The sequence below is a fragment of the Canis aureus genome, chromosome 32 (assembly GCF_053574225.1).
Source record: "Canis aureus isolate CA01 chromosome 32, VMU_Caureus_v.1.0, whole genome shotgun sequence".
NCBI lineage: Eukaryota > Metazoa > Chordata > Mammalia > Carnivora > Canidae > Canis > Canis aureus.
Genome location: NC_135642.1, coordinates 36,406,649 through 36,433,026, shown reverse-complemented (window position 1 = coordinate 36,433,026; position 26,378 = coordinate 36,406,649). Strand labels below are relative to the sequence as shown.

General features: G+C 37.1%; 1 protein-coding gene and 2 long non-coding RNA genes across 13 annotated transcripts in view; 2 read left to right on the top strand and 1 right to left on the bottom strand.

The window, feature by feature from the left end:
- Positions 1 to 26,378, top strand: part of LOC144303437 (uncharacterized) — a 109,436-nt gene that overhangs the window by 21,179 nt on the left and 61,879 nt on the right. The window lies entirely within an intron of this gene.
- Positions 124 to 26,378, top strand: LOC144303436 (uncharacterized). The gene is made up of 3 exons (XR_013370488.1): positions 124 to 273; positions 24,957 to 25,038; positions 25,604 to 26,378. It is a non-coding gene; the product is annotated as an uncharacterized LOC144303436 (long non-coding RNA).
- The window catches only part of IQCH (IQ motif containing H), a 213,427-nt gene continuing 193,681 nt past the window's right edge, over positions 6,633 to 26,378 (bottom strand). For 4 of the 11 annotated variants that reach the window (XM_077881586.1, XM_077881592.1, XM_077881588.1 and 1 more), the window contains 2 exons: positions 25,575 to 25,683; positions 18,318 to 19,445 (listed from right to left, as the gene is read on the bottom strand). In XM_077881586.1, coding sequence (XP_077737712.1) covers positions 19,329 to 19,445; positions 25,575 to 25,683 — 226 coding nt within the window. In that variant the 3' untranslated portion in view covers positions 18,318 to 19,328. Of the gene's footprint in view, positions 6,720 to 14,660; positions 14,755 to 18,309; positions 19,446 to 25,574; positions 25,684 to 26,378 lie in introns of those variants that run through there. The other 7 variants (XM_077881600.1, XM_077881599.1, XM_077881593.1 and 4 more) reach the window with 5 other exon arrangements.

Genomic DNA, 26,378 nt, shown 5'->3' with positions numbered 1-26,378 from the left:
GGGGCGGGGCCGTCCGAGCGCGCACGCGCGCACGCGCCCTGGGGCGAGCCGGCGGGGACGCCCAGGGGGCGCCGCGCGAGTGCGCGAGTGCGCGAGAGCCCCCGGGGCGCAGCGGCGCGTGCGCACGAGGGTCTCGCGGGCTCCCGCTGAGAGGGGGGTCGGGGGGGCGCCGGCGGAGTGACGCGCGCGGAGGGTGAGGGTCAGCCGGGCCGAGGAGCTAATGAAATCCTCACAGGTGACTTCACGCAGCCGTTAACCACCCTGGGCCGTGAGGTGAGGTGAGGTGAGGTGAGGTGAGGTGAGGTGAGGTGAGGTGAGGTGAGGTGAGTGAGGTGAGGTGAGGTGAGGTGAGGTGAGGTGAGGTGAGGTGAGTGAGGTGAGGTGAGGTGAGGTGAGGTGAGCTGAGCTGAGCTGAGCTGAGCTGAGCTGAGCTGGGGCGGGATTCCGGAGGTTTATCAGTAGGGGCGTGAGGTAAATTAAGACAAATAATCCCCGTAGTGAGGAGGCAGAACTGGCACCCAGATCTCCCTTCCGGGCCTGGGGCTCAGGTAACCCGCCTACCTGGCGTCGCTGAGGAGACACCTGGCCAGGTGTCCTGGGGGAAGCAAGTCCCCAGATTTGCACTGGCGAAGTCAGGAAGCGCTTTTTATGTGTAGGTGTTCTCTGTCGTGGTCGCCGTTTAGGGTAAGCCTCAGGTAGTTCGAAGTAAAGGTTATAAATCATAAAAGGAGAAACTAGAAAGTTTTATTTTTTTCATTAAAAAAATAGATTGATTTTATTTATCTATTTATCTATTTATCTATTTATCTATTTATCTATTTACTTATTTACTTATTTACTTATTTACTTATTTATTTATTTATTTATTTATTTATTAATTATGAGAGACACAGGCAGAGGGAGAAGCAGGCTCCACGCAGGGAGCCCGACGCGGGACTCGATTCCGGGACTCCAGGACCGCGCCCTGGGACGAAGGCAGACGCCCGACCGCTGAGCCACCCGGGGGCGGCACCCCAAAATAGAAAGTTTTTTTTTTTTTTTCCAAAATAGAAAGTTTTAAACAACTTCCTACCGCTCTCTGCACTTCGCCCACAGGTGCACCTGTGCCTCCCTCCTAGGCTTGGTGAATGCCAAACCGGGGTCTTTTCTAGTCATAAACCTTTGTAATCCTCAGCTACCCACTATCAGTCCTAAAAATAGTAACTTTAGGAAAACCTCTTCTCAACCTTCACGGCCACTTGAGGTAATAGCTTATCTCCACCTGCTTTCTAAAGAAGCATGTCTTCCTCTTTGTCCTAAACTCATCTTGTGTTGGAGAAACCATCGGTAAATAAGATGGATGTGTCTAGGGACACCCGGGGGGAGGGCCAAGCAGTTGTGCACCTGCCTTCAGCCCAGGGCGTGATCCTGGAGACCCGGGATCGAGTCCCACATCAGGCTCCCTGTAGGGAGCCTGCTTCTCCCTCTTCTGTATCTCTGCCTCTATCTGTGTCTCTCATGAATAAATAAACGAAATCCTAAAAAAAAAAAAAAAAAAAAAAAAAGCATTATATGTAAATAAGATAATTATGTATAAGCACCACCTAACAACTTACTATTGTTGAAACTCGAGGGAAGGATGTAGGATTGTGTGGCTAATTTTTACATTTTCTAGTTTTTAATAACTCATTCAACAAACATTAAGCACCTGCTACCATGTGCCCAATTCTGAGGGGACTTGTAGTCCTGCAGATAATTTGAACTTTACATTATCGAATTCCCTATTACTAAAAGTTTTTATTTTTTTTATTTTTTTTAATTATTTATTTATTTATTTATTTATTTTTATTTTATTATTTTTTTTACTAAAAGTTTTTAAAAAGATTTTAGATGGAGGCATGATGTGGTTAGACTTGCAACAGAAAAGGCTGAAAGGAGGCTACGACGGGGGTCAGGGAGGTGATTCAGCACTGTGATTTTCAAATTAAAATTTGAAAAGCATTGCAGTCTTTTCCAAACAAAATCTGTCAGTGAACCCCAGCATATAAAGTACATGAAAACTTGTTTTATTGTTAAACTTAAGTTCAAATTTTTAATGTTAACTTTGTAGGTAAAGTTTTTTTTAAAGGCTATTTTGTTACTGCCTTGGGTTTTTTTGTTTTGTTTTGTTTTAGTAGACAAGGTGTTTATCAGAAGGAAATTGGGTAGCTAAAGTAATAAACAGGAAGTCTGTGGAACCAAGCTCAGAAAATGGGAAGGAACCAAGGGAGTCTGCGGATGGAAGAGACTAACAGAAACTAGTCTGGCTAGGGTGTCATAAAGGCCCCACTGTCACTGAAGGCTTGACTCTGCTATTTTATGCTTGAAATTTTATCAGGTTTGGGGGTATGGACAACAGTTGCATTTAGGAGGACTATAAGCAGCCTCAGGACAGTTTATTTCATATTCTTTTGTTTGGGTTGTATACTATCAAGAATATCCTCATCTGTGTAGACAAGTGGATGCAAATTAGAGTTGCCTTAAAATGATTTATCTTGAAATCTTGGTGCTTCAATTACAAAGATGGCAGGAGGAGGAAATTCTAAGATCTACACTAAGATTACTTAACCTGAAATTAATATGTGAGCAGTTGGCAGTGTGTTAAATTTTGGCATTATATCTCTTGGCAGTATGAAAATCTATTTTAAAAAGTGCAATTTGAGTCAAACATTTGTGAAACCTGAAATATATATATATATATATATATTCTGTGGCATATATAAGGTAAAAAAAAAAACAAATCACTGATAAAGAGAGCCACATATTTAGATTAGGTTTCACTGCATTCTCCCTTGAAGGCTTGGGAAAAGGGCTAGGGAACTGAAGTATTGCTACTGGAAGATGCTCTCTTGGAAGAACCTCATCAGTGATGGCTTCCTTAATTCAAAGCTCCATGACTATCTCCCTCTCTCTTCTAAGGTAGAAAATTACTTCAAAGAAAGCAGATGATGGTGGATCTATCTGAATACCTGAATACTCAGGTATTCAGGAGGGTTTGAATGAAATATTATCTTAACCTAAAGATACAGAGCTGGAAAGCATGACTTCTAGCTATCTCTTCTGACTTTAAGATTATACAGTGCCATTTTCATAATTAAAATAAGATAATCTGTCAATAAATCCACAACTCAGATCAGTTCCAATTCTTGATGGTCATGAAACAAAGGGGCTTAGAAGTTGGCATTCAAAAGCATAAGTCAATGTTTTAAAAACATTATATCCAACAATTAAGAATTAATGGAGTAAACATATAAATATTTAGTTTTACACAAAACATGGAGAAATGGCATACCTCTTTGGAAGGAACCCCTTAAAAATAACTATGAAGAGTGATGCTCTGTATAGCATTTAGCTTGTGTGTGAATATGATGTTTATCCTAGAAAGAAGGGATTTAGCCTTGTTTTATTTTAAGGGCACCTAGGATGCTATAGGTGTTCAGAACAAGTTAAAAATGAATTCTTTTTAGGGCACTTGGGTGACTCAGTCAAGCTTAAGCATCTGCCTTTGGCTCAGGTCATGATCTCATGGTCCTGGGATAGAGCCCAGGCTCGGCGGGGAGTCTGCTTGGCTCCCTCTACCTCTCCCTTCCATGCATTCTCTCTCTCAAATAAATAAATACAATCTTTTAAAAAATGAGTTCTTCAAGATTGATAAATTGGAATATATTAAAATTAAGAATTTCTGTCCATTAAAAGGCAGTATTACGAGAACCAAAAAGCAATCCATAGTGTGAGAGAAGTATTTGCAAAACATGTCTCTGACAAAGCATTTGGTATCTAGAACAAATCATTTTTAAAAGACAGGCCATAGAAAGGTGAACAAAATATTTGAATGGCCTCTTCACAACAGAGAATATCCCGATGTACAATACACATGGGGAAAATTACTTAATTTCAATAATCATCTGAAAAGTAGACATTAAAACCACAATGTGATACCATTACACATCCACCGAAGTACCTGAAGTAGAAACGATGGAAAGTTCTGAATGTTGGTGAAGATATGCGGCAATTAGAACTTTTATATATACTGCTGGCAAGTAATTTGGAAAAATTTTGGCAGTATGTATTCAGCTGCCTATATAATAAGTAATGTTATGACCCAGCCATGACACTCTTGGATATATATTTATGAGGCTATAACAAAAAAAAACAGAGATGGGCTGCCTAAACAACAGAAATTTGTTATTCACAGTTCTGGAGACTGAGAAGCCTAAGATCAGAATACTGGCTGATTGGGTTCTTCGGAGAGAGTTCTCTTCCTGGCTTATAACTCTTTCTCAGTATATCCTCCCATGGCCAACAGAGCTAGTTCTGGTGTCTTCCTTGTTCTCTGGTAAGAGCACTAGCCCTATCAGATTAGGGTCCAACTCTTATGACCTCATTTAATTTTTATTCCTCAGGGACCCTTTCTCCAACTACTGTCACATTGGGCATTAGGGCTTCAACATGTAAATTTTGAGATGATGCAAACATTCAGTCTATAATAATGCCCTTCAGAAATTGTGTGCACATGTTTTCCTTTTTTTTAAAGATTTTATTTATTTATTCATGAGAGACAGAGAGAGAGAGAGAGAGAGAGAGAGAAGAGGAAGAGACACAGGCAGAGGGAGAAGCAGGCTCCATGCAGGGAGCCTGGCGTGGGACTCGATCCCGGGTCTCCAGGATCATGCCCTGGGCCAAAGGTAGTGCTAAACCGCTGAGCCACCCGGCCTGCCCTGCACATGTTTTCCAAAAGACCTAAACAGAATATTCATAGCAGCACTATTCATATTTGTGATATTCAATCTGGAAATTACTTACATGCCTGTTAACAGTAGAGTAGATAGACAAATTGTGGCATAGTCACTTGATGGAATACTATATAGCAATGAGAAAGAATGATCCATAATCATACATAGCATGCAGGAATCTCATGAACATAAGAGTCAAAGAAGTCAGACACTAAAGTACTTACAATCTTTTCATTTCCATAAGTTATCAAAACTGGCCAAAATTCACCTTTGCTGTTAGAAGGCAGGATAGTGATCACCCTTACCAGGGGTGGAGGTCTAGGGAGTAGCCAGTGACTATGAGGGGATTTCCTGGGGGTTGGAATTATTCTCTTCTTTTGTTCATTTATTTCTATACTACTTTTTAAAAAGACCTTTTTTAAAAAAAAAATTTATTAGAGCATGAGTAAGGGAGGGGTGGAGAGGGTCAGAGGAAGAAACAGACTCTCCAGTGAGCAGAGAGCCAGATACGGGACTCGATCCCAGGACCCAAGGATCATGACCTGAGCCAAAGGCAGAGGCTTAACTGACTGACCGACACAGGTGCCCCAAGACTTTTTTTTAAAGAGTAATTTTAGGCTTGCAGAAAAAATTAAGGGGAAGGTACAGAGATTTCTCATATACCCTCTGCCCCATACATTCATAGCCTCCCCCATTATCAACATCCCCACCAGAGTGGTATATTTATTATGATTGATGTACCTGTGATTGATCTGGGTTCTGTTAAAATGGGTGTAGTCAATTTGTGAAAAAAAATTTTCTTTTAAGTAGGGTCCATACCCATGATGGAGCCTAATACAGAGCTCAAACTCATGATCCTGAGATCAAAACCTGAGCTGAAATCAAGACTCAAATACTTAAGCAATTAAGTCACCCAGGTGCCTCGAGAATTCTTCTAACTGAACATGTATGGTATGTGCATTTTTCTGTATGTATATTATACTTCAATAAAAAGTTTGAAACAAAAAAAAGTTTGAAACAGAATGAATTCTACAGGTAGTATTACATATTAACACATCCTATTACTAGTGTTTATTAAAAAATACATGTAGAGAACATGTATAGTGGACATGACCCAAACATGACCTAGTACACATATAGAATATTCTCACATTGTTTTTACAACCTTGCTGTGAAATTATGATTTACTCACATATTTCGAATGATGTGATTTAAAAGAAAGTTGGATAGGCACGTAGATTTTCATTCACTGCTATTCTCAGAGGGAGAATAATAGGCAAGATAGTGGATGCATATGACAGTTAAAGGAATTTTGAAAAAGGGATATAAATGTTTACATTTAGGATTTCTTTTTTTTTTTTAAAGATTTTATTTATTTATTCATGAGAAACACACACACACACACACAGAGGCAGAGACACAGGCAGAGGGAGAAGCAGGCTCCATGCAAGGAGCCCGACATGGGACTCGATCCCCAGTCTCCAGGATCACACCCTGGGCTGCAGGCGGCACTAAACCACTGCGCCACTGGGGCTGCCCCATACATTTAGGATTTCATTGACAAATTTCAATTTGAAACTTAAGGACTTTTGATTCAAGGAAAGAAGGACTATAGAGATGATGCTGCCCTGATTCATATTCCAGCATGCTTTAAAAACAGATACCCCCAAAAAGCCACTGACCTAGCTTTCCTAGGAACCCAAATCTCCTTAATGGCTTAGTGCCCTCTAAGCCAAGCCCACTCCCATTAGTGGCGAATTTTGCTTGCTGCTCCATTCCTGTATCCCTGTGTCTGCCCTGGGAAGGACAGTATACATTGGCTTTATCAAAGTTATTCTCATGGTACTGAGTTATGGCAGAAGCCATTAGGAAAGGAAAGAACTGCCATATTCTTACCTAGATCTTGAGTCCTATGGAACTGATTGATGTTCTGAAAGCCTCCAAGGAGTTGGTTGCCAGCTGGAGCTGCTGTTACAAAGAGTAGCAGGAAGCATTACTTGGTAAAGCATGTTACTGTGAACATAGGGTACAAGATCTCATCTAAACTGCATGTTATGTCTAAACTATTCTCAAGCTCTCCCCTCACTGGCATGTAAACTTCCTAAGGACAGGTGACTATGCCTGTTTTGTTAACCTTTGCGATTCTAGCACTTGGGACAGTACTTGCAATGGTAGGTGCTCAACTTCTTGAAAAAATGAAAAAAAAAAGTGGGCAAAGTGAATACCATTAGTGTGTTTGAAGAATGTTAGAGAAAAATTGTAATATGTAGGGAAAATAGTTTTAATTTAATTACAATTTTAATTTTGATAGTTAGAGAAATTAAACTATAGAGTAGGTAAGAAACCTACCCAAGATCATATACCAGAATCAAGAATCAAAATTCTAAAAAAAAAAAAAAAAAAATCAAAATTCTGACCTTCCAACTTTCTGTGAGCTTTTCATTAGGAAACATTTCTATTTCCTTCTAATGCTGTGGATGCTAGAATCCAGTGGCAAGGAGACATATTTGTCACTTTTTGAAACCAGATAGCAATTTATGCTAATAGATAATACAATCTATTTTATAGGCATGTTTCCAATATTACAAATCCTATGTAGTCAGTTTGGGGAAGCATTTGAGAACATGGCCAAATAAATTTACCTTGTCGTATGGGTCATAATTATGGTCCCAACTTTGTAAAGTATGCTTTGTTTTATTAACAGATACATGCATGAAAAGCATATGACACTTTTGTAGCACAAATCATATTTTCATACTGAATTACAAAGATATTTTGGCTTTATTGCTGATCTTCATTCGACAGTGGCTTTTAGCACTTCAGCTTAAGCCTTTATGCCCCTCCCCAGTCTCACTGTCAAGTAGTTAATGATCTATAAACAAATACTGAGATGCCCTAAGGGGGCTCTCCATTTAAAGGGGCCTTGAATCATTTGATAATAGAAATACAGTAGTCCACCCACTGATTTATGATTTGTCAGTTTAGGTTTTTGAAGTGATGTTCCACTGGTATTTCAGGCGGGACAAATTTTTAATTTTCTGTGTAATTAACATTAATTTTTAATCTAATTTTTCCTTTCAGGAGAAAACTTTTTTTTTTTTTAAGATTTTATTTATTTATTCATGAGAGACACAGAGACAGAGAGAGAGGCAGAAACACAGGCAGAGGGAGAAACAGGCTCCATGCAGGGAGCCTGACATGGGACTCAATTCCGAGTCTCCAGGATCAGGCCCTGGGCTGAAGGCGTCACCAAACCACTGAGCCACCTGGGCTGCCCACAGGAGAAAACTTAAAAACGTTAATTTACATTTGCAGTTTTCATTGTATGAAATACTTTCTTGTGTGTGCATAAGTATGTACATTTCAGTTCCATAAGCTAAAAGTGGCCGCAGAGGGTAATAATACCTCATAATGATATCTCTCAGTTCCTGAGAATTTCTTCCTGCTAGGCAGTTTAAACCTATTTTCTCATTTAAACAACACTCCAAAGCAGGGCTTCATTTACCTCAATATCAAGCTGAGGAAAATGAATGTCAAAAGGTAGAGAAGTTGAAACAGTTAACTGCAGTCACAGAGCAGGCAGGTGATAGAGCTGGGATTTGAACCTTCATTGGCAGTAAGCAAAACCTTATGCTTTGAACATAGAGTCAAGTGATGCCAGACTCAGCTGAAATGTTGCTGACACAACTGAACATCCCTTGGATGTTGCATAATTATGAAATAACATTATAGTTCCAAAATATGGCCCTTCTAGCCTAGGAGTCTGCCTCAAAGGAAATTTGGGGGGCCTACATGATGACTCAAAAAAAAAAAAGATTTTCAAAGCTAGATCACTTTGCAAAATTTGTTGTAAAACACTATTTCTATGTATATTGAAAACACTTCCAAAATATTTTGAACATTTTCTTTTTATTTATTTTTAAAGATTTTATTTATTCATTCATGAGAGAGAGAGAGAGAGAGAGAGAGAGAGGCACAGACACAGGCAGAGGGAGAAAGCAGGCTCCATGCAGGGAGCCTGGCGTGGGACTCAATCCTGGGTCTCCAGGAATCCACCCTAGGCTGAAGACGGCGCTAAACCGCTGAACTGCTGTGCCACCCAGGCTGCCCATCTTGAGCATTTTAAATGTGCTAAGACGTTTGGGCACCATCAACAAAGATCCCAACTTTAAGCCAATTATCAGCTCTGAAAATTGGGTTTTATTTGGGGACCATGAGTAAAGCATATATAGAAATGTTTTGGACTTTTACTACTTCTTGGTAAGTCTAAAATTTTATTCAAATTAAAAAGTTTAGTTTGAAAAAACTTTGCATTCTGGCCTTAATTTGGATGGGTTTGAGTAATCCGCCACTATGGATAATAGGCACATTTAATACAAGCCAGCATTTCAGTGAACCACAACTTATGGTTCAGCTTTTTTTTTTTAATTCCTTGTTGCTATTTCTAATAAAGCAAGATGTTAAAGCTAACTACATGCTCTATTAATTATATGAAGGTGAACTTGAGTCATATTTGTTACTGAAGATGATTAATAATTACCAGTTCTGCACACATTTCTGGTGCATTTCAGTAAATAAACAGGGTACGTTGTTGGATAGTAATTGATTAATTAGCACATTCATCCTACACAGCTCAATGGTCTAAGGATGCTGAGTTTGAGATATTGCTCATAATTATTACAAGAAACAAATCTGTTCCATTTTTCAGTTTATTCTTCTGTATGCTAAGATTTTTTTTTCTAAATCGAATGTTTAATGGTTCAAAACCTTATAGGTTTTATTCAGATAAATCAACTCATGAAGAATTGCTAGTCATAATCTCCAGAATCTTGTTTTTGTGTGAACTAGGGTGAAAACTTTTACAAGGCTAATGTTAACATTAGATCTTGCTGTTAAACTGGATCAAATACTGTAAATATAGGGCACTTCCCTACCATGCAGGAAATGCTCATTGAGCACCTATGCGCAACAGGGGCACTGGAATCTCATTTGCTTCCCAACCACATCAAATAAGCTCAGGATTGCAAGTGTCATCAGGTTGGCACTTCGCAGCACCAAGCAAATATACTGTGCAATCTTCAGAGAAGTATAACAGCATGTATTGTTTGCTGATTTGACTATGCAGTAATTTAGGATTTTTTTTCCCCGTCTTTATTAAGCCAGCATGTAGTTGAGAGAGCTTTAGACAGGGAATCAGGAGTCCTAGGTTCTACTCTACCTGTATTCTTTCTTGAAGAAGTTCTGTGATTCTGAGCACATCACTATTCCTTTCTCTAAGCGTGGATCACTCACCTGTAAAATGACGGTGTCAACCAGGGACAGTGAGGTATATGAGGAGCCTAGGCTGCAGAGACAGATAGGGCTAGGTCTATCTGAGTCTGGACTCCCTATTACTATTTTGGGGAAAATTATATATTTAAGTTCTTTGAGTTTCTTCTCTGTTTACTTTGAGTTTATTGCAAGGATTAAATGAGATATGAAAATAACTTATAAAGTTCCTGTGAATATAAGGCATTGTTAACATTATTAATAACTATCTTACCTCATTGACCTTAACATGGCTTTTTAAAAATATTTTATTATTCATGAGAGACACAGAGAGAGAGGGAGAGAAAGGCAGAGACACAGGCAGAGGCAGAGGGAGAAGCAGGGAGGCCGACATGGGACTCCATCTTGGGTCTCCAGGATCACACCCTGGGCTGAAGGCCTGAAGGTGGCGATAAACCACTGAGCCCCCAGGCTGCCCCGACCTTAACATGTATTTGAAGGATGCATCAGAGTGCCCATGTACTGGTCTAACAATAGGGGATTATTAACATCCTTTATGCCATTATTGAAATCTCATTGGATAAGAATTTCTGATATGTCGTCATAATTTATTGCTAAGTGAAAAACACAGTCTGCAAAACAGTATTTCTGGTATGATCCTATTAAATTATACATACAAAGATAAAAGATTCTATACAATAGGTACTCAGTATATATTTGTTAAAGAAACAAATGCAATATATGTATTAATGGAGCATCTCTTACTAGTGATAGGCATACTGTTCTAGGAGCAGGGCTGTGTCTTTACACTTACAATCCATTCAGTGAGACAGATAACAAAAAATAAACCTATTTTGTAATACCACATATTGTTAAGTGCTTTGGAGAAAAATACAGCAGAGTTAAGAGGATGGAGAGTAAGGATGGGTGCTACATTAGGGAGGGTCCCTCTGGTCTAGTGACAGTTGAGCAGAGACTGAATACAGGGAGTAAGTGAGCCAGGCAAACTTCTGGAAGAAGAGTGTGCCAGGCAGAAGGAATTGCAAATCGAGAGGCCCTAGGTAGGAATGATAGCAGGTATCCCCCCAGATTTAAGTAGTTCTCCCTAGGTGGTGAAATAATTGCTGATTTTTTTAATTGTTGATTTTTAAAATATGTTTTATTTTTAAGTACTCTCTATACTCAATGTGGGGCTCAGTCTCACAACCCCAAGATTAAGAGTTGCATGTTCTACCGACTGAACCAGCCAGATGCCTCTTTTCAAAAAAAAAAAAATTCTTTTAATGTAATCTCTGCACCCAATGTGGGACTTGAACTCACTACCTCAAATTCAAGGGAGTTGCATGCTCTACTGACTGAGCCAGCTAGGTGCTCTACCTCCACATTAAAAAAAATGATTGTTGATTTTTAAATTTCTTTTCTACACATTCCTGTTTTTTAGAAGTTTCTGTTTTTTTAAATTATTTGGTTAAGAAGCTATGTAATCCTTTTTTTTTATCATGAGCATATGTTTCTGTAATTAGAAAAATTTTAAAACTGTACAGGTATATTGAAAGACAAAGTCATCTTAAGAAAAATATTCATAAGTGGTTTTTGTTTTCATGGTGTTGGTACCAAGAATCTAAGTTGTTAGAATAAAGGAAGCAGAGAGATTTCTGCTCTGGCAATGAACTTTAAAGAATTGTTTTAGCCATAACAATCAGTGTGGGCTTCATAAAGGGATAGAGAATCACTGTACTTTCAGCTCCTTATTCTAGCCCCTCTAAGAGATAGCAGAACACTTCCTGGAAAGACTGGCCTGACTGACCACTTACAGACATGGCCCAGGAAACACTACATTTTAGGAGGTCTTTAAAATATGGAATTAAAGGTGCCAGGTAAAATTAGTTTCAGAGTTTTATGTCTCCTTTATGCAGTTCACTGGGGACTACATCCGCTATACAGCAAAATGGAGTGTTGTAGAATACTTCATCCATCTCTTTCTGAGTCCAGGTACAAATTAAAGAAAAGCCCAGAGACTGTACTCCAGCTCTCCATCCTGTCCCTGCAAAGCAGGTGTAAAAAGAAGATATACTTTGGGTTTACAGAAACAAAAATGCACATTGGAAGCTTTGATTTTCATTTCTATCCCATCTATTTGCGCTAAGATCTTCTAGGTACACATTAAATCAGTTCAGATAAAATGCTTTCAAAATAAAATGTTTCCATTACTTTAGGTGAGTAGCAATACCTAAAAGAGTACAAGCAAAAACCAAAGAATGAATGACATGATCCCAGTCTAAGTGATATATTTGGCTTGCTACTATCTTTAGTCAAAATGATTCCTTCTGAGAGGAAACTACATCTCAAGGAACTGTCTTAAAATTATAAAACATTTTGTAACTCTTTAAAGTCACAGCCGGACAGCCCTGGTGGCCCAGCAGTTTAGCGCCGCCTTTAGCCCAGGGTGATCAAGTCCCGTGTCAGGATCCCTGCATGGAACCTGCTTCTTCCTCTGCCTTCCTCTGCCTGTGTCTCTGCCTATCTCTCTCTCTCTCTCTCTCTCTCTCTCTCTCTCTCTCTGTGTGTGTGTGTCTCATGAATAAATAAATAAAATCTTTAAAAAAAATAAAATCCCAGCCATTTTGGATAATAAATAGAGACACTTAAGAGGCTGAACAAAGTTACAAAGTATTATCCGTGATTTCAGATAAATGGAAGAAGAAAGCTAAAAGAGGTTACCTCCTTGTGTGGTATCAGTGGTTTTGCCCTTTTGATACTTTGATAATGGTTGGCATAGAATCATTAGAATTGTCAGGAAGTTTAAATATCAGTTCCACTTTATTTTACATACCAGAAAGCTGAGGACTAGAGAAGAGAAGTTACTTATCCATTAAGGAAAGAGCTGGAAATAAAACCCATTAAGACCTTTAAATCTAAAATGAATGGTGTGTGTGTGTGTGTTCACAGCCATTTAGGAAAACTGCAAATGCCACCTAATCACTATATGTCCCTCCAAATATTTGTAGGTAAAAGAATTTACCCTTTCATGTATCTCTGTTTACATGAGCAGATACAGCACTAAAGTCATAGTCCTGTGAATTCTCAAATATCCAGACTAAGGGTATTAAGCTTAGAATGAAACTTGCAATCTGTGATGCTAGGGAACATGCCATTGCTAACTGGTAACAGCTTTGGGAGCTTGGAGGAGGGAGATGGTTATGACATTTCCACTGCATGTCCCTAAGTTCATTATCACTTTTGATAGCAGAACTTATAATGAAGATCTTCATATATTTTTCTTTCCCAGACTCCCCCAAATTAAACTTTTGTTTCATTTGCTCCATTAATTAAAAAGAGGTTCATTATAAAAAAGAAAATATAGAAAGAAGGAAATTCCATCATTAAGAAATAGCCCCTATTAACAATCTGTGGAGTATCTGTGTCTGAGTTGTGTCTGTGTGCATGTGTGTGTGTGTATGTGTGCATGCATACATATATGTCATATTTTTTAATGTTATAAGTGGAGTCCTAGTCTTCATGCTGTTTTAAAATATCCTTCCTAGGGGCCTCTGAGTAACTCAGTCAGTTGGACATCAGACTCTTGATTTTGGCCCAGGTCATGATCTCAGGGTTGTGAGGTCAAGCTCCACGTTGGGCTCTATGCTCATTGCAGAGTCTGCTTGTCCTCCCTTCCTCCTTGTACCCCACTCTCTCTTTCATTCTCTCTCTAAAATAAATACAATCTTGGAGAAAGAAAAAAAATACATACTTCTTAATGATTAAATGTCATTTCATTTTCTTATATTCTCATAGTTCATTTTTTTTAAAACAGCTTTTTGAGATATAATTGACCTTCAAACATTGCACATATTTAAGGTATATAGTTTAAGAAGTTTTGATGTATATATACATCCAAGAGACCATTTTCACAGTCAACATAGTGAAGCTAAAACAACAACAACAACAACAACAAAATACATAGTGAAGCTACCCATCACCCCCAGAATCTTCCTCCTGCTTCTTTGTAATCATCCTGTTTCTCCTCACTACCTGGCCCCAGCTTCCCACCTCTAGGAAACTATTGATTTGCTTTTGGCACTATAGTTTGTATTTTTAGAATGTTATGTATGTGGATATGCACTCTTTTTTATCTAGGTTTTTTTCATTCAGCACAATTATATTAAGATTCATTCATGTCTTTGATTTTTATCAACAACTTGTTCCTTTTCACTGCTGAGTAGTATTCTGCTATAAGGATGTCCCATAATTTATCCATCTACATTGTGGTGGACATTTGGATTGCTTCCAGTTTGGGGCTATCACAAAGTTGCTATGAATCTTCATGTACAAGTCTTCGAATGGACATATACTTTTTTTCCTCTTGGGAAAAATAAATGTCTAGGAGTGGAATAGTTAGATCCTACAGTAGTTATAATAGCCTATAATTTTTAAATGGTTGTATAGAAGTCTTTATATAGCTATTCCATAATTTTTTTAAGGATGTGGAGCCTGATGTTGGGCTCCATCTCATGACCCCAAGATCATGACCTAAATTTTTTTTCAAGATTAAGGGTTAGATATTTAACCAACTGAACCACCCCAAATTATCTCCACCAAACCACCACCAAAAATTATCTCCCTATAATTTTTAAGTAATACCTTATTGTTGAATGTTTAGACCTTTCTGATTTTTCACTGTTGTTGAAGATGAATCTGGTTTTTTGGCTTAAAAATGTGGCTATGTATATTCAACCTAAAAAGAAGATGAGTAGAAAGGCATTGTAAAGGGGACTTGGAAGTCCTGTATTGTTAGATCATTTTAAATTTTTCAGTGATTCCAAAATAATTATTTTATGACCTCTGCTGGGAAGCAAAGCAGCCTGAATCTTTAAATGAACCAGAATTTGAATTTGAGTTTGAAGTTATTTTGCAACCAATAGAAGTTTTGCTGTTTTGTTGTTAAATTCATGGGACCATGATTTTATCATAACATTCCTTATGAGGAGACTACAATAAATTTGGGTGTGTCCTTGATATCTAGGAGCTATAATTAGTTATACTATACTTATACTTTATAACATTTTGTTTAAAATTCCTGAAATATAGTGTTTTACTCATTTCTGTCTCTCTCACATACATGTATATGATATATATGCTGGCCACTGTAGAGGCCCAGGTCTGATCTCAGGGTTGTGAGGTAAAGCTCCACGTTGGGCTCTATGCTCTGTGCAGAGTCTGCTTGTTGTTCTCCCTCTCCTCCTCATACTCCACTCTCTCTTTCATTCTCTCTCTAAAATAAATAAAATCTTGGAAAAAGAAAAATATATAAACTTAATGATTAAATGTTATTTCATTATCTTATATTCTCATAATTCATTATTAAGTAAAACAAAATGTTTACAGAATGGTAAAGAAATGCTTGGGGAGAAAACCAATGTAAAAAAAAAAAAAACCTAAATCCAAAATGCTATTTTATGCATAGATGCCAAAGTTTTATTTTTCTGTGCTATGTTTAGGGTTCTCTTATAACCAAACAAAAGTTGTTTCTACCAACAGATTTTTAAACAGCAGGGACATGCTTATTATTTATTGTTTTGGTATCTTTTCCTCATTTACATAAATACCCCAGCAACCAGCAGTTTAAAACTAATAAAAGCCAGAGCCCTCCATCAAGTGCAATAAAGTTTCACAACCATGAGTTAGACTGTTAGAGTGAAAAATAAACCTATATATGTGGTTATGAAGGGTTTTTTTGGGGAAAGTGTATAATCACATTTCAAAGTTAGAACTTCCATTTGAAGTAGCAGTGCAATAATAATACTTAAACATTTATGTGGAATGCTTCATCTTGGAAACACTCTCCTAACATTGGCTAATTAATCTCTACTGCTTCCCCAAGGAGCAGGTATTACTATCTGCCATTTTTTCTAGTTAGAAAATTGAGAAAGGTATGACCAGCCCAAAGAGAGTGAGGCTGGAGAGACAAGTTTCTGGCCCTTATTATTCTGTGATTCTTTGGGATGTAACTCCTAATAGAATGCATCTAGTTTCTGTTCCACTTTAGTAAAACCATCAGTAAAACAAAGATGTAAATAGTAGTTCAGTCTACCTCATGCTTATAGATATAATCTTTACCCTCCTACGGCTTATCTTTTGGAAAGAACGGGATACAGAAAAGATTTGGAAGATCCACAGTACATTTCATCTGCATTTGCAATGAACTGAACCAAACTTTTCCCAGTGAGAAAAGCGGTCATATGCTTCCCCCCAGCTACAACTTCCACCTTACCATTATCTCAGCAATTTATAGTTTTCCAGAAAAAATTTACCATGATCAGTACATTTAAAGAGTTGAACAAATCTGGCATGCACATTGAAGCCAGAGGAACAGTAAAATAAAACTAGCGAGCATTTACATTTTTGGAAATATAATTAATATATGCTTGAGAAATTCTGAAAGATAAACATTTAAATGTTAAAATACTTATTACTTTCCCCACAGGGACAGTGTTGGGAATTAATGAGATAACAAATGTAAAGTGCTTTGAGCTCTTTAGAAGAAAGGTGCCAGATGCATACAAATGATTATTAATTGTTAAAGCTATCAGATGGTTACTAATATATTACTTATGATAAAATACGTATTTTTATATCTGAGAAATAGGGTGATTGCAATTCTTAGGATGATATAGCCGAAATAGTTCTCCCAAATGTCTCCTAGGTTACTCTACATTTTCTTGGAAGTCAGTTCTTAACCTTTCCTCAGTTTCTTGACTTTATACACATTTTCAAATAAACTATGGGGCATGACTTCCCAGTTTCCAAACTCTCCTGCAACTTCCCACTGAAGTCTTACAGATCCATCACCATGAGAGAATTCCACTGACACCACATTCTCTTCTGATTTCTTTGATTACATAATTGTTATGCCTCATGATACTGTCAGTTGTGCAAGGTGATTTTATTAGCAGGAAGCATAAGTGAAACCATCCTTTAAACAACACTAGAATTTGTTATAAAAAAAGGTGGGTCCCTTGTGTGATCTGGAATAAGTGAATCTGAACTTCCTACTCTATACAACATGCTAGAATTTGTGGTAAAAGAGCAAATCCCCAATTTCGTTTGGTCTTGAGACGTGCAGAGATACCCTCACAAAATCTCAATGTCCTCATGTAAAATGAAGACAGTAGACCCACATGGGGTTGTTGGAAAGATACAATAAAATAATGTGTATAAAGCTTCTAGTACAGTACATATTTAGTCTATAATAAGTGTTCATTAAAGGTAAATATAAGATTACAGGAGATAGGAAAAGTAGATTACAGTTTATCATTAAATATTACCTATTTGGTTTCTTTAAAATCAATATAAAATGGATAATATATGTAAAGAGACATCCTCTTATCAACAAATAATTTTCCTATTTAGAATTGTAAAGCTCAGTAATTCATCTCAATTAATTTTTGTTTAGGATACTTTAAACATTGTATACATATGTGATTTTTTTTCAAACTTATCTTAGTTTACCAGTAGGACAGCGTCTTTGCTACATATATGTGTTAAAAGATGATGGACTATGCTTCTTTTCAAATGTTCTGTAATTAAAACATTTCACTAATTTAATCTGGTCCTCTGGCTTCTTCCACTTAATTACTTGAAGTGATTGTTTTATTATACCAAATTTTTTCCTTTCATTTTGAAGCTGTAGGTTTTTAGGTAGAGAACCTGAAACAGGCATTCTATGGTGTACGCTAATGAGAGATGCAAAGAAGGAAAGTGCATCGTCTGAAAAAAAAAAACAGCCATGGTGGGTTTAAAAAAAAAAAAAAAGGTACAGGAGAGTGAACTCATTTTACTATTGCCAGCAGCTTGAGGCTCGAGAGTGCTAATCAAAATTCACATACAAAACTTCCCTGATAGATTTAACAGTTTTGTACTGTTAAGAGGGGTTCTCACCATGTGAAAGATGCACTGCTGTGCTGAACAAAACAGAGACAGTTTTCTTTTAAAGTCCAGAGCAGATGAGAGCCATAAGGAGACAGAGGGTTTCATTTACTCTCAGGACACGATTGTGCCAGTGAACTAATGAGTCTCTTGGACCTTATGTTGCTCTGGCTTCAATTGAGGCGAGACTCTAATGGCCATGTAGTACTTCCTATCCGTCAAGTGTCTGGACAATGGGCCCCTCATATGGATTAGAATGATCTGGCAAGAAAAAGAGGTCATCATTGTACCTAGCACAGGCAGGAAACCTGGCTAATTAATGTATTTCCAACTATAGCAAAACAAAAGCTGACACACACAAAAATGTTGACTTTATTGCAGGAAATCTTAGCTTGTGGCTGAGGCACTGTTAAAAATTATTGAAATTCCATACATAAAATGATACTCCTAGTTTCCCCAACATATTCACATATTTTTAAAGATCTAAAGGTATTCTTTAAAATGACTGTGCAATTTTGGTATTGTGACTTGCATATTTTACCCTTCTGTAAAGCTGGATGATATTGAAATATTTTGAACAATTGAGAATCGAATGCTAAGAGTATCAGCGCTGCATAATTTTAACAATTTGCACTTTAAAAGGTATTGTTGAATTATGATAATAAAAATCCTACTGCTGTATTAAATGGAGAATTAGAGATTACAAATGTTTATTCAAGATAGAGGGCTCTAGTTACCCTATATATTAAACTAAGAGCAGATACTGCCACCTAGATAAATTCTGATGCTTTGGTTAACTAGATGTTGGTTTACCTTACTTTTTGAGAAATGGCAACAACAAACAGTAGTGGCTTGGTACAAAAAAAAAAAAATGAATGATAAAGGGTCACTTTAAAAACCCATGTAAAAAATAATTTTCTTGGGGAAAAGATGACCCGTTTTGCCAAATAGCAATGATTAAGGCTTTATTCAATTTTTTAAATGCAGAAGACAAATTACTCTTAGAAATAGGAGGAGAAAACTTTGTAAGGCATAAACAAAAGCTCCATAATCCTGAAGTTTATAAAGAGGTAGAAGAGACGTGCTATCAGTAAGACTTGTAACTTTCTTGTTATATTATTTCTTCCTGAGTTCGGGAAGAAGAGGAGATTGTTCAACACCTCAAGTAAAAGCACAAATAGGTTTTAGTTTAATAGGTAAAATAATATCACTTAATATTTTTTTCTAAAAAGAGCGTTACATTATAATCTGTTCTGATAAACCTCCTAGCAAACAAAGCAAACTAACTCCACTCCCCACTCTTATTCCTAACAGCAAAAAAGAATGTTGCCTTTTTTTTACTCCAGATTAGAATCCAAAATCAGCAATATATTCTAGGAGCATTCATTTATCAGGTTTAGAGAGGTTTTTATCATCTTTGGACTGTTTTAGCTCTTCTTCAAATCTTATTTTGTTTTCCTCTGTTACTCCTAGAATGGTTTCAATGTCATCAATGGCAGTCTGTAAATGAACAATAAAAATAATATTCTTTTTTTAAAAAATAATATTCATTACTTGAAGACCTCTTACAACTCTTTCCCCCACCTTAATTATTTCTCCTTTTTGGATTTGAATATAATTTAGACTAGTTAAACTCAAAGTGTATTTTGCCAACTAGCACCCATCTGTGCCATCAGTCCTGAAATGAGTAAAAAAATTGAGAGTAAGAACTTGGAAACCTTTATAGAAATTTTTACAGCACTAAATCAAATCCAAAAAATGGGCTTCTATTTTATACCTCTTTAATTTATTTCATTTTTTTAGTAATTCCAAAAGTACTGATCCATGATAGATTGGAAAAACAAATTCACTACAGATGATTTGAGAAGCTCTTGTCTAGTCATCCTTAAATGAGGGCTAGTAGACTGATGGGAGTATTTACTCCCATTGGTTTTTCCCATTGGACAGAAAAATGGCACCTTTCCCATTTATTTAGCTATTTTTTTTATTGAGGTAGTATTCACATACCTTAAAATTCACTCTTACAGAGTTCAACTCATGGTTTTTAGTATATTCACAAGAAACTATCATTACTATACAATTATAGAACATTTTCATTACTCTATTTAAAAACTCTGTGCCCATTAGCAGCCTTTCCTTATTTTCCTCCTCCCCAAGCTCCTGACAATCTCTAATCTACTCACTATCTCTGTGGATTTGCCTACTCTGGATATTTCACATAAATGGAATCATAGGGATCCCTGGGTGGCGCAGCGGTTTGGCGCCTGCCTTTGGCCCAGGGCGCGATCCTGGAGACCCGGGATTGAATCCCACATCGGGCTCCCGGTGCATGGAGCCTGCTTCTCCCTCTGCCTGTGTCTCTGCCTCTCTCTCTCTCTCTCTGTGACTATCATAAATAAATAAAAAAAAATTTTTTTAAAAAATGGAATCATACAATATGTGGCCTTTTGTGTCTGACCTCCTTCACTTAATGTTTTCAAGGTTCGTTTGTGTTGCAGCACAGATCAGACCTGCATTTCCTTTTTATATCTGAATAATATTCCATTTTATCTATTATCTATTTTTACTTTGATTGTTTGCACTTTAGGTATTGTACCTAAAACGGCATTGCTAGCTACAAGGTCATGAAGATTTATTTATAGCTGTGTTTTCTCCTAAGAGTTTTTTATTTTTATTTTTATTTTTCCTAAGAGTTTTATAGTTGTGGCTCTTACATTTAAATTTTTGATCCATTTTTATTTAGTTTTATATATGCTGTGGAGTAGAGGAACAGCTTCATTCATTTGTATGTGGATATCTGTGTTTTGTGTTTTCTCCAGTACCATTTGTTAAAAAGACAGTTTTTTTTCCATCAAGTTGTTTTGGCACCCTTCTTGAAAATCAGTTGACTATAAATGTATGAGTTTATTTTGGACTCTGAATGATCTATGTCTATTCTTGTGCCAGTACCACACTGTCTTGATTACTGGAGCTTTGTAGTTAAGTTTCATATATTGATTTTTTTAAAAAAATATTTTATTTATTTATTTTAGAGATAGAGTATGGAAGGGGTGGAGCAGAGGGAGAGGGATAAGTAGACTCTGGGCCAAGTGTGGAGCCCCACTCAGGGCTCAATCCCATAACCCTGAGATCATGACCTGAGACAAAATCAAGGTCAGATGCTTAACCGACTGAGCCACCGGGACACTCCATTGTAGTTAAGTTGAGAAGCATAATTCCCCTTTGTTGTTCTTTTTAAAGATTATTTTGACTATTTTGGACCCTTTGCATTTCTACAGGAATTTTAGGATCATTTGGTAAATTTCTGCAGTAAAGCCAGCTGGGATGCGGATAGGAATTGGTGTTGAATCCATAGATCAATCTGGGGAGTATTATTTAGATCTTCTTTCTTTTATGATGGACAGATCTTGTACTTTTTTCTGTTAAATTTGTTACTAAGTATTTTATTCTTTTTTATGCTATTATAAATAGAATTTTTAAAAAAGTTTAAATTTAAAATTAAATTTATTTTTGGATTGTTCATTGCTAGTATATAGAAATACAATATGTCTCTGTATTGATCTTGGGTCTTGCAAACTTTCTCAACTTGGTTATTAGATCTAATATGTTGTTTCTGGGTTCATTAGGATTTCCTAAGTACAAGATCATGTTATTTGTGAATAGAGATAGTTTTACTTTTTTCTTTCTAATCTGTATGCCTTTTATTTCTTTTTCTTGCTTAATTGCCCTGGCTAGAACCTCGAGTACAATGATGAATAGAAGTGGTGAGGGCAGATATCTTTGTCTTGCTCCTGATCTTAAAGGGAAATCTTTCAGTCTTGCACTGTTAACTAGATGTTAGCTATGGTTTTTCCCTAACCCATAGGTTGAGGAAGTTCCCTTCTAATCATAGGATGAGTGTTTTTAGGAAATTGTGTTATATTTTGTTAAATGCTCTATCTGCACCCCCTTCCATTTTTATTTAGTCTTTGTAAATCCTTTATAGAAGGATTGAGAAATTGCAACAACAAACAGTAGTGGCTTGGTACAAAAAAAAATGTTGTGTGGGTTTAAAAAAAAAAACAAAAGGTGTAGGAGAGTGAACTCATTTTACTATTGCCAGCAGCTTGAGGCTCAAGAGTGCTAATTACTAAAATGAATCTATTCCACTTTTCAGGTTTTGTCATTATTTCTACTTTGTTAAGATTTAAAGTTTTTACCTTTAGACATTTTGGTAAGAGTAAAAAATATCAAGATAACATTGTTTCACTTGAGAAGGCTAGAAACCATGAGATTTAACAGCTACTTGGAAACATCTGACTTGAGAAGGCTAGAAACCATAGAATTTAAGCTACTTGGCAACATCTGACTTTTGATAATTTTGAAAGTCAGGTAAATGGCAGAGAAATAGCCTTCATTTTGTCAGTAGTATTTGACTCTGCTAACCTCATGTCCAAGCTTGGGGTTTACCAAGTCTGTGTGGTTTTGAAGATAAACCACCTGTCTTAGTCTGCAGGCCCAGGCCTGCTATAACAAAATACCATAGACTGGGTGGTTTAAACTGCAAAAATTTATTTATTATGGTTCTGGAATCTGGGCAGTCTCAGGTCCAGATGCCAGCCAATTCAATTCCTGGCAGGAGCTCTCTTCCTGGCTTGCAGACAACCATCTCTTTGCTGTATTCTCTCAAAGTGGTGGGGGTGGAGACAGGTTAAGAAAGCAAACAAACTCTGTTCTCTTATAAGGGCACTAATCACATCAGGAGGTCCCCACCCTCTTGACCTCATTTAAACAATACACCTCAAATGTCCCTTTACCATATATCATCACATTGGGGGTTAGGGCTTCAACATGGAAATTTTGGGAGAACATAATTTAATCCATAGCACCATTTGATTCTGGTTATTATATTTGGATAGACTAGACTGATCATGTGCTTAGAATTTTGCACATGGCAGTAACTGATGAAATGATGCTAGCTGACAGTAACTTAGAATATAAATGAAGAGATAGATCCTTTCAGACCAGTGAAAGCTGATGCAACACTGGGCCTATTTTTCATTGAGTCTTAGTCATGTTGTAGGAAAAGCAATGGTCATTCTTTCAACTCATAAAATCACATTGAAGAGGAAAGCATTATCATTATTATTACTGTTATTAGAGAGACCAGGCCCTAGTGCAAGGAAAATACATTCAAAGTTTACATTTTTAGCTTTCATTGGGCTTTCCATTTAAGAGAAAGATCACATGTGGTTTCCAATTGAGTCCTTTGAGTTACTTGACCAACTTGTTCAAACATGATGAAGGCCCATGCTGGGAATCAGATGCAGATTTTTGTGATCAATGCCAGCTGTTCACAGAAACAGACACAATGATCAATGGAACAGAATAGAAAACTCAGAGATGGACCCACAACTATATGGTCATCTAATCTTCAACAAAGCAGAAAAGAATATCCAATGGAAAAAAGACAGTCTCTTCAACAAATGGTGTTGGGAAAACTGGACAGCCATGTACAGAATGATGAAACTGGACCACTTTCTTACACCATACACAAAAATAAATTCAAAATGGATGAAAGACCTAAATGTGAAACAGGAACCATCAAAATCCTAGAGGAGAACACAGGCAGCAACCTCTTTGACCTCAGCCACAGCAGCATCTTACTAGGCATGTCACCAGAGGCAAGGGAAACAAAAGAAAAATGAACTATTGGAACTTCATCAAGACCAAAGGTTCTAAAAAAAAAAAAAAAAAAAAACCAAAGGCTTTTGCATAGTGAAGGAAACAATCAAGAAATCAAGAAAACTAAAAAATCTATGGAATGGGAAAAGATAAAGGGGTAGTATCCAAAATCTATGAAGAACTTATCACACTCAACGCTGCAAAAATACATAATCCAGTTAAGAAATCGGCAGAGGATATGAATGGACATTTTTCCAAAGAAAACATCCTTATGACTAACAGACACATGAAAAGACGCTCAGCATCACTCATCATTAGGGAAATACAAATCAAAACCATGATGAGGGGTACCTGGGTGCCTGTCAGTTAAGCATCTACCTTTGGCTCAGGTCATAATCTCAGGATCCCAGGATGGAGTCCTGCATTGGGCTTCTGCTCAGTGGGGAGTCTGCTTCTCCCGCTCCCCTCTCCCTCTGTGCTCACACACACACTCTCTCTCAAATAAATAAAATCTTAAAAATAAGAAACAACATGATGAGACACTACATCACACCTGTCTGAATGGCTAAAATTAACAACACAGGAAACAACAGATATCGGTGAGGCTGGGGAACCCTCTAACACCGTTCACAGGAATGCAAACTGGTGCATCCACCCCGGAAAACAGTATGGAGGTTCCTCAAAGAGTTAAAAATAGAACTACTCTGTGATCCAACAATTGTACTACTAGATATTTATCCAAAGGATACAAAAATGCTGATTCAGAGGGGCAATGCACCCTGATATTTATAGCAGTGTTATCAACAATAGCCAAACTATGGAAAGATAAAGAAGATGTGGTATATATACACAATGGAATATTGCTTGGCCATCAAAAAGAATTAAATCTTGGCATTTGCAATGACGTGGATGGAGCTAAAGTATATTAAGTGAAATAAGTCAGAAAAAGACAGACACCATATGATTTCACTCATATGTGGAATTTAAGAAATAAAACAGATGAGCATATGGGAAGGGGAACAAAAAAAAAGAGAGGGAAGCGAACCAGAAGAGACTCTTAACAATAGAGAACAAACTGAGGGTTGATGGAGGGAGGAGGGTGAGGGATGGGCTAGATGAGTGATGGGTATTAAAGAGGGCACTTGTGTGATGAGCAGTGGGTGTTATATTTAAGTGATGAATCACTAAATTCTATACCTGAAACCAACCTGACACTATATGTTTAACTAGAATTGAAATAAAAAATTGAAATAAAAAAAAATACGTGTTCATCTCTGTTCAGCCTGTGTTTCAAAAACTCTTGTGTGGTTCTTGTTCCTGTTTTCTTGTTCTTGTTCCTGTTTCTAGAGTTTGGAGACTTCTGATCAATTACATACAAGTAGTTTTCATGGACCAATATCTTTAAAGGCCATTTGGAAGCTTCAAACAGGTTAGTGATGAAATTTCTGCTCCACTTTGAACAAACAGGGTGTACAAGGCCCATGTATATGCTGAGGGGTTTTTCTGTTTCTCCCTACTATATATTATCCTTCCTGGGGTCTCAGAACTCCTCTGGCTCTAGAAACATGGCCTCCCCAGGAATCCTTGGCCAGACACTGCATTATCTGAAATGTAAATAGGTTACATTCAGGATTTTTTTGTGGTGACTGTCTCTGTTTTGGTTTCATTGTGACACTTCAGCTTCACCTGTGATCTCAGATAGCCCTGTTGTCTTGTAAACTGGGTTTTGAAATGGCAGCAACTTAAAACAAGTCTACTATATTTCAAAGAAAAAAATTTCAAACTATTAAATTTAACTAACAGGTTCAGTGGGAACCTTATAATATTGACCCTGTGCATTATAAGATCTGTACTGCTTCACAATAAAAAAAAAAAATGGTTTAGCACTTGTTTACAATACAGCATGAGGTATTTTCAGTCCTTGTATAGAAATTAACCAGAATCGTTAGTTAATTAACACCTCACCTTAAAATTGGTCTCGCCTTGCATATTAGGTGCTGATATTTCTTGATGGATGATGAAGAGATTTCGAGCAAAGGTCATGAGGACCCCCTGGAGATCTTCACCGATTGTTCTGTTAATGATATCCAAACAAATGAGTTTACCAACGATTCCCCTCACATGCTTAAAAACAATCACCCTCTCATTTGTGCCTGTCTGGTGGTGGAATTTAATGAGTATTTTCAATCTCACAAGGTGGCAATCTTCAGGGAGATATGAAAGATGAGGCTCCATTTTAACTTGTCAACAAAGAGGATTTGTGTAATAAATATTTTTTATTAATCAACTTAGCAGAATATAAGAATAGCTTCAGTCATTCCTAGCAAAAGGCTACCACTGAGCTAGGATAGTAGTATTAGCTCATTTAAAAAAAATGTTGAAATCAGCTGAAGAGAATTGTTGCTAAGTATAATTCATACCCAACAATTTCCTTGTCTACAGAGATACTTGCACCCGGCATTCTGGAGACTTTTGTCTGGGGCTTATTTTCTATTTATGAGTATGCTCCATCCCTGTTTCTAGGAGAATGTGTCTCATTTCTGAATAGCCAGCTTTATAAAGCTGAACACACACTTGAAGATTTCAGAGATAATTTGCAAACTATTCTGTAAAATTACACATGGTCAGTGAACATTCCCCAACAGCTGGAATGTTGTTAAATTTTAACTTTGTAACAAAATGCAGGGTATTTTTTTCTGGTTATTTTGTAAACTTTCTGTATCAAAGGAAAAAAAACCCAGATTAAATAAATGGATTGATTTTTAAGAA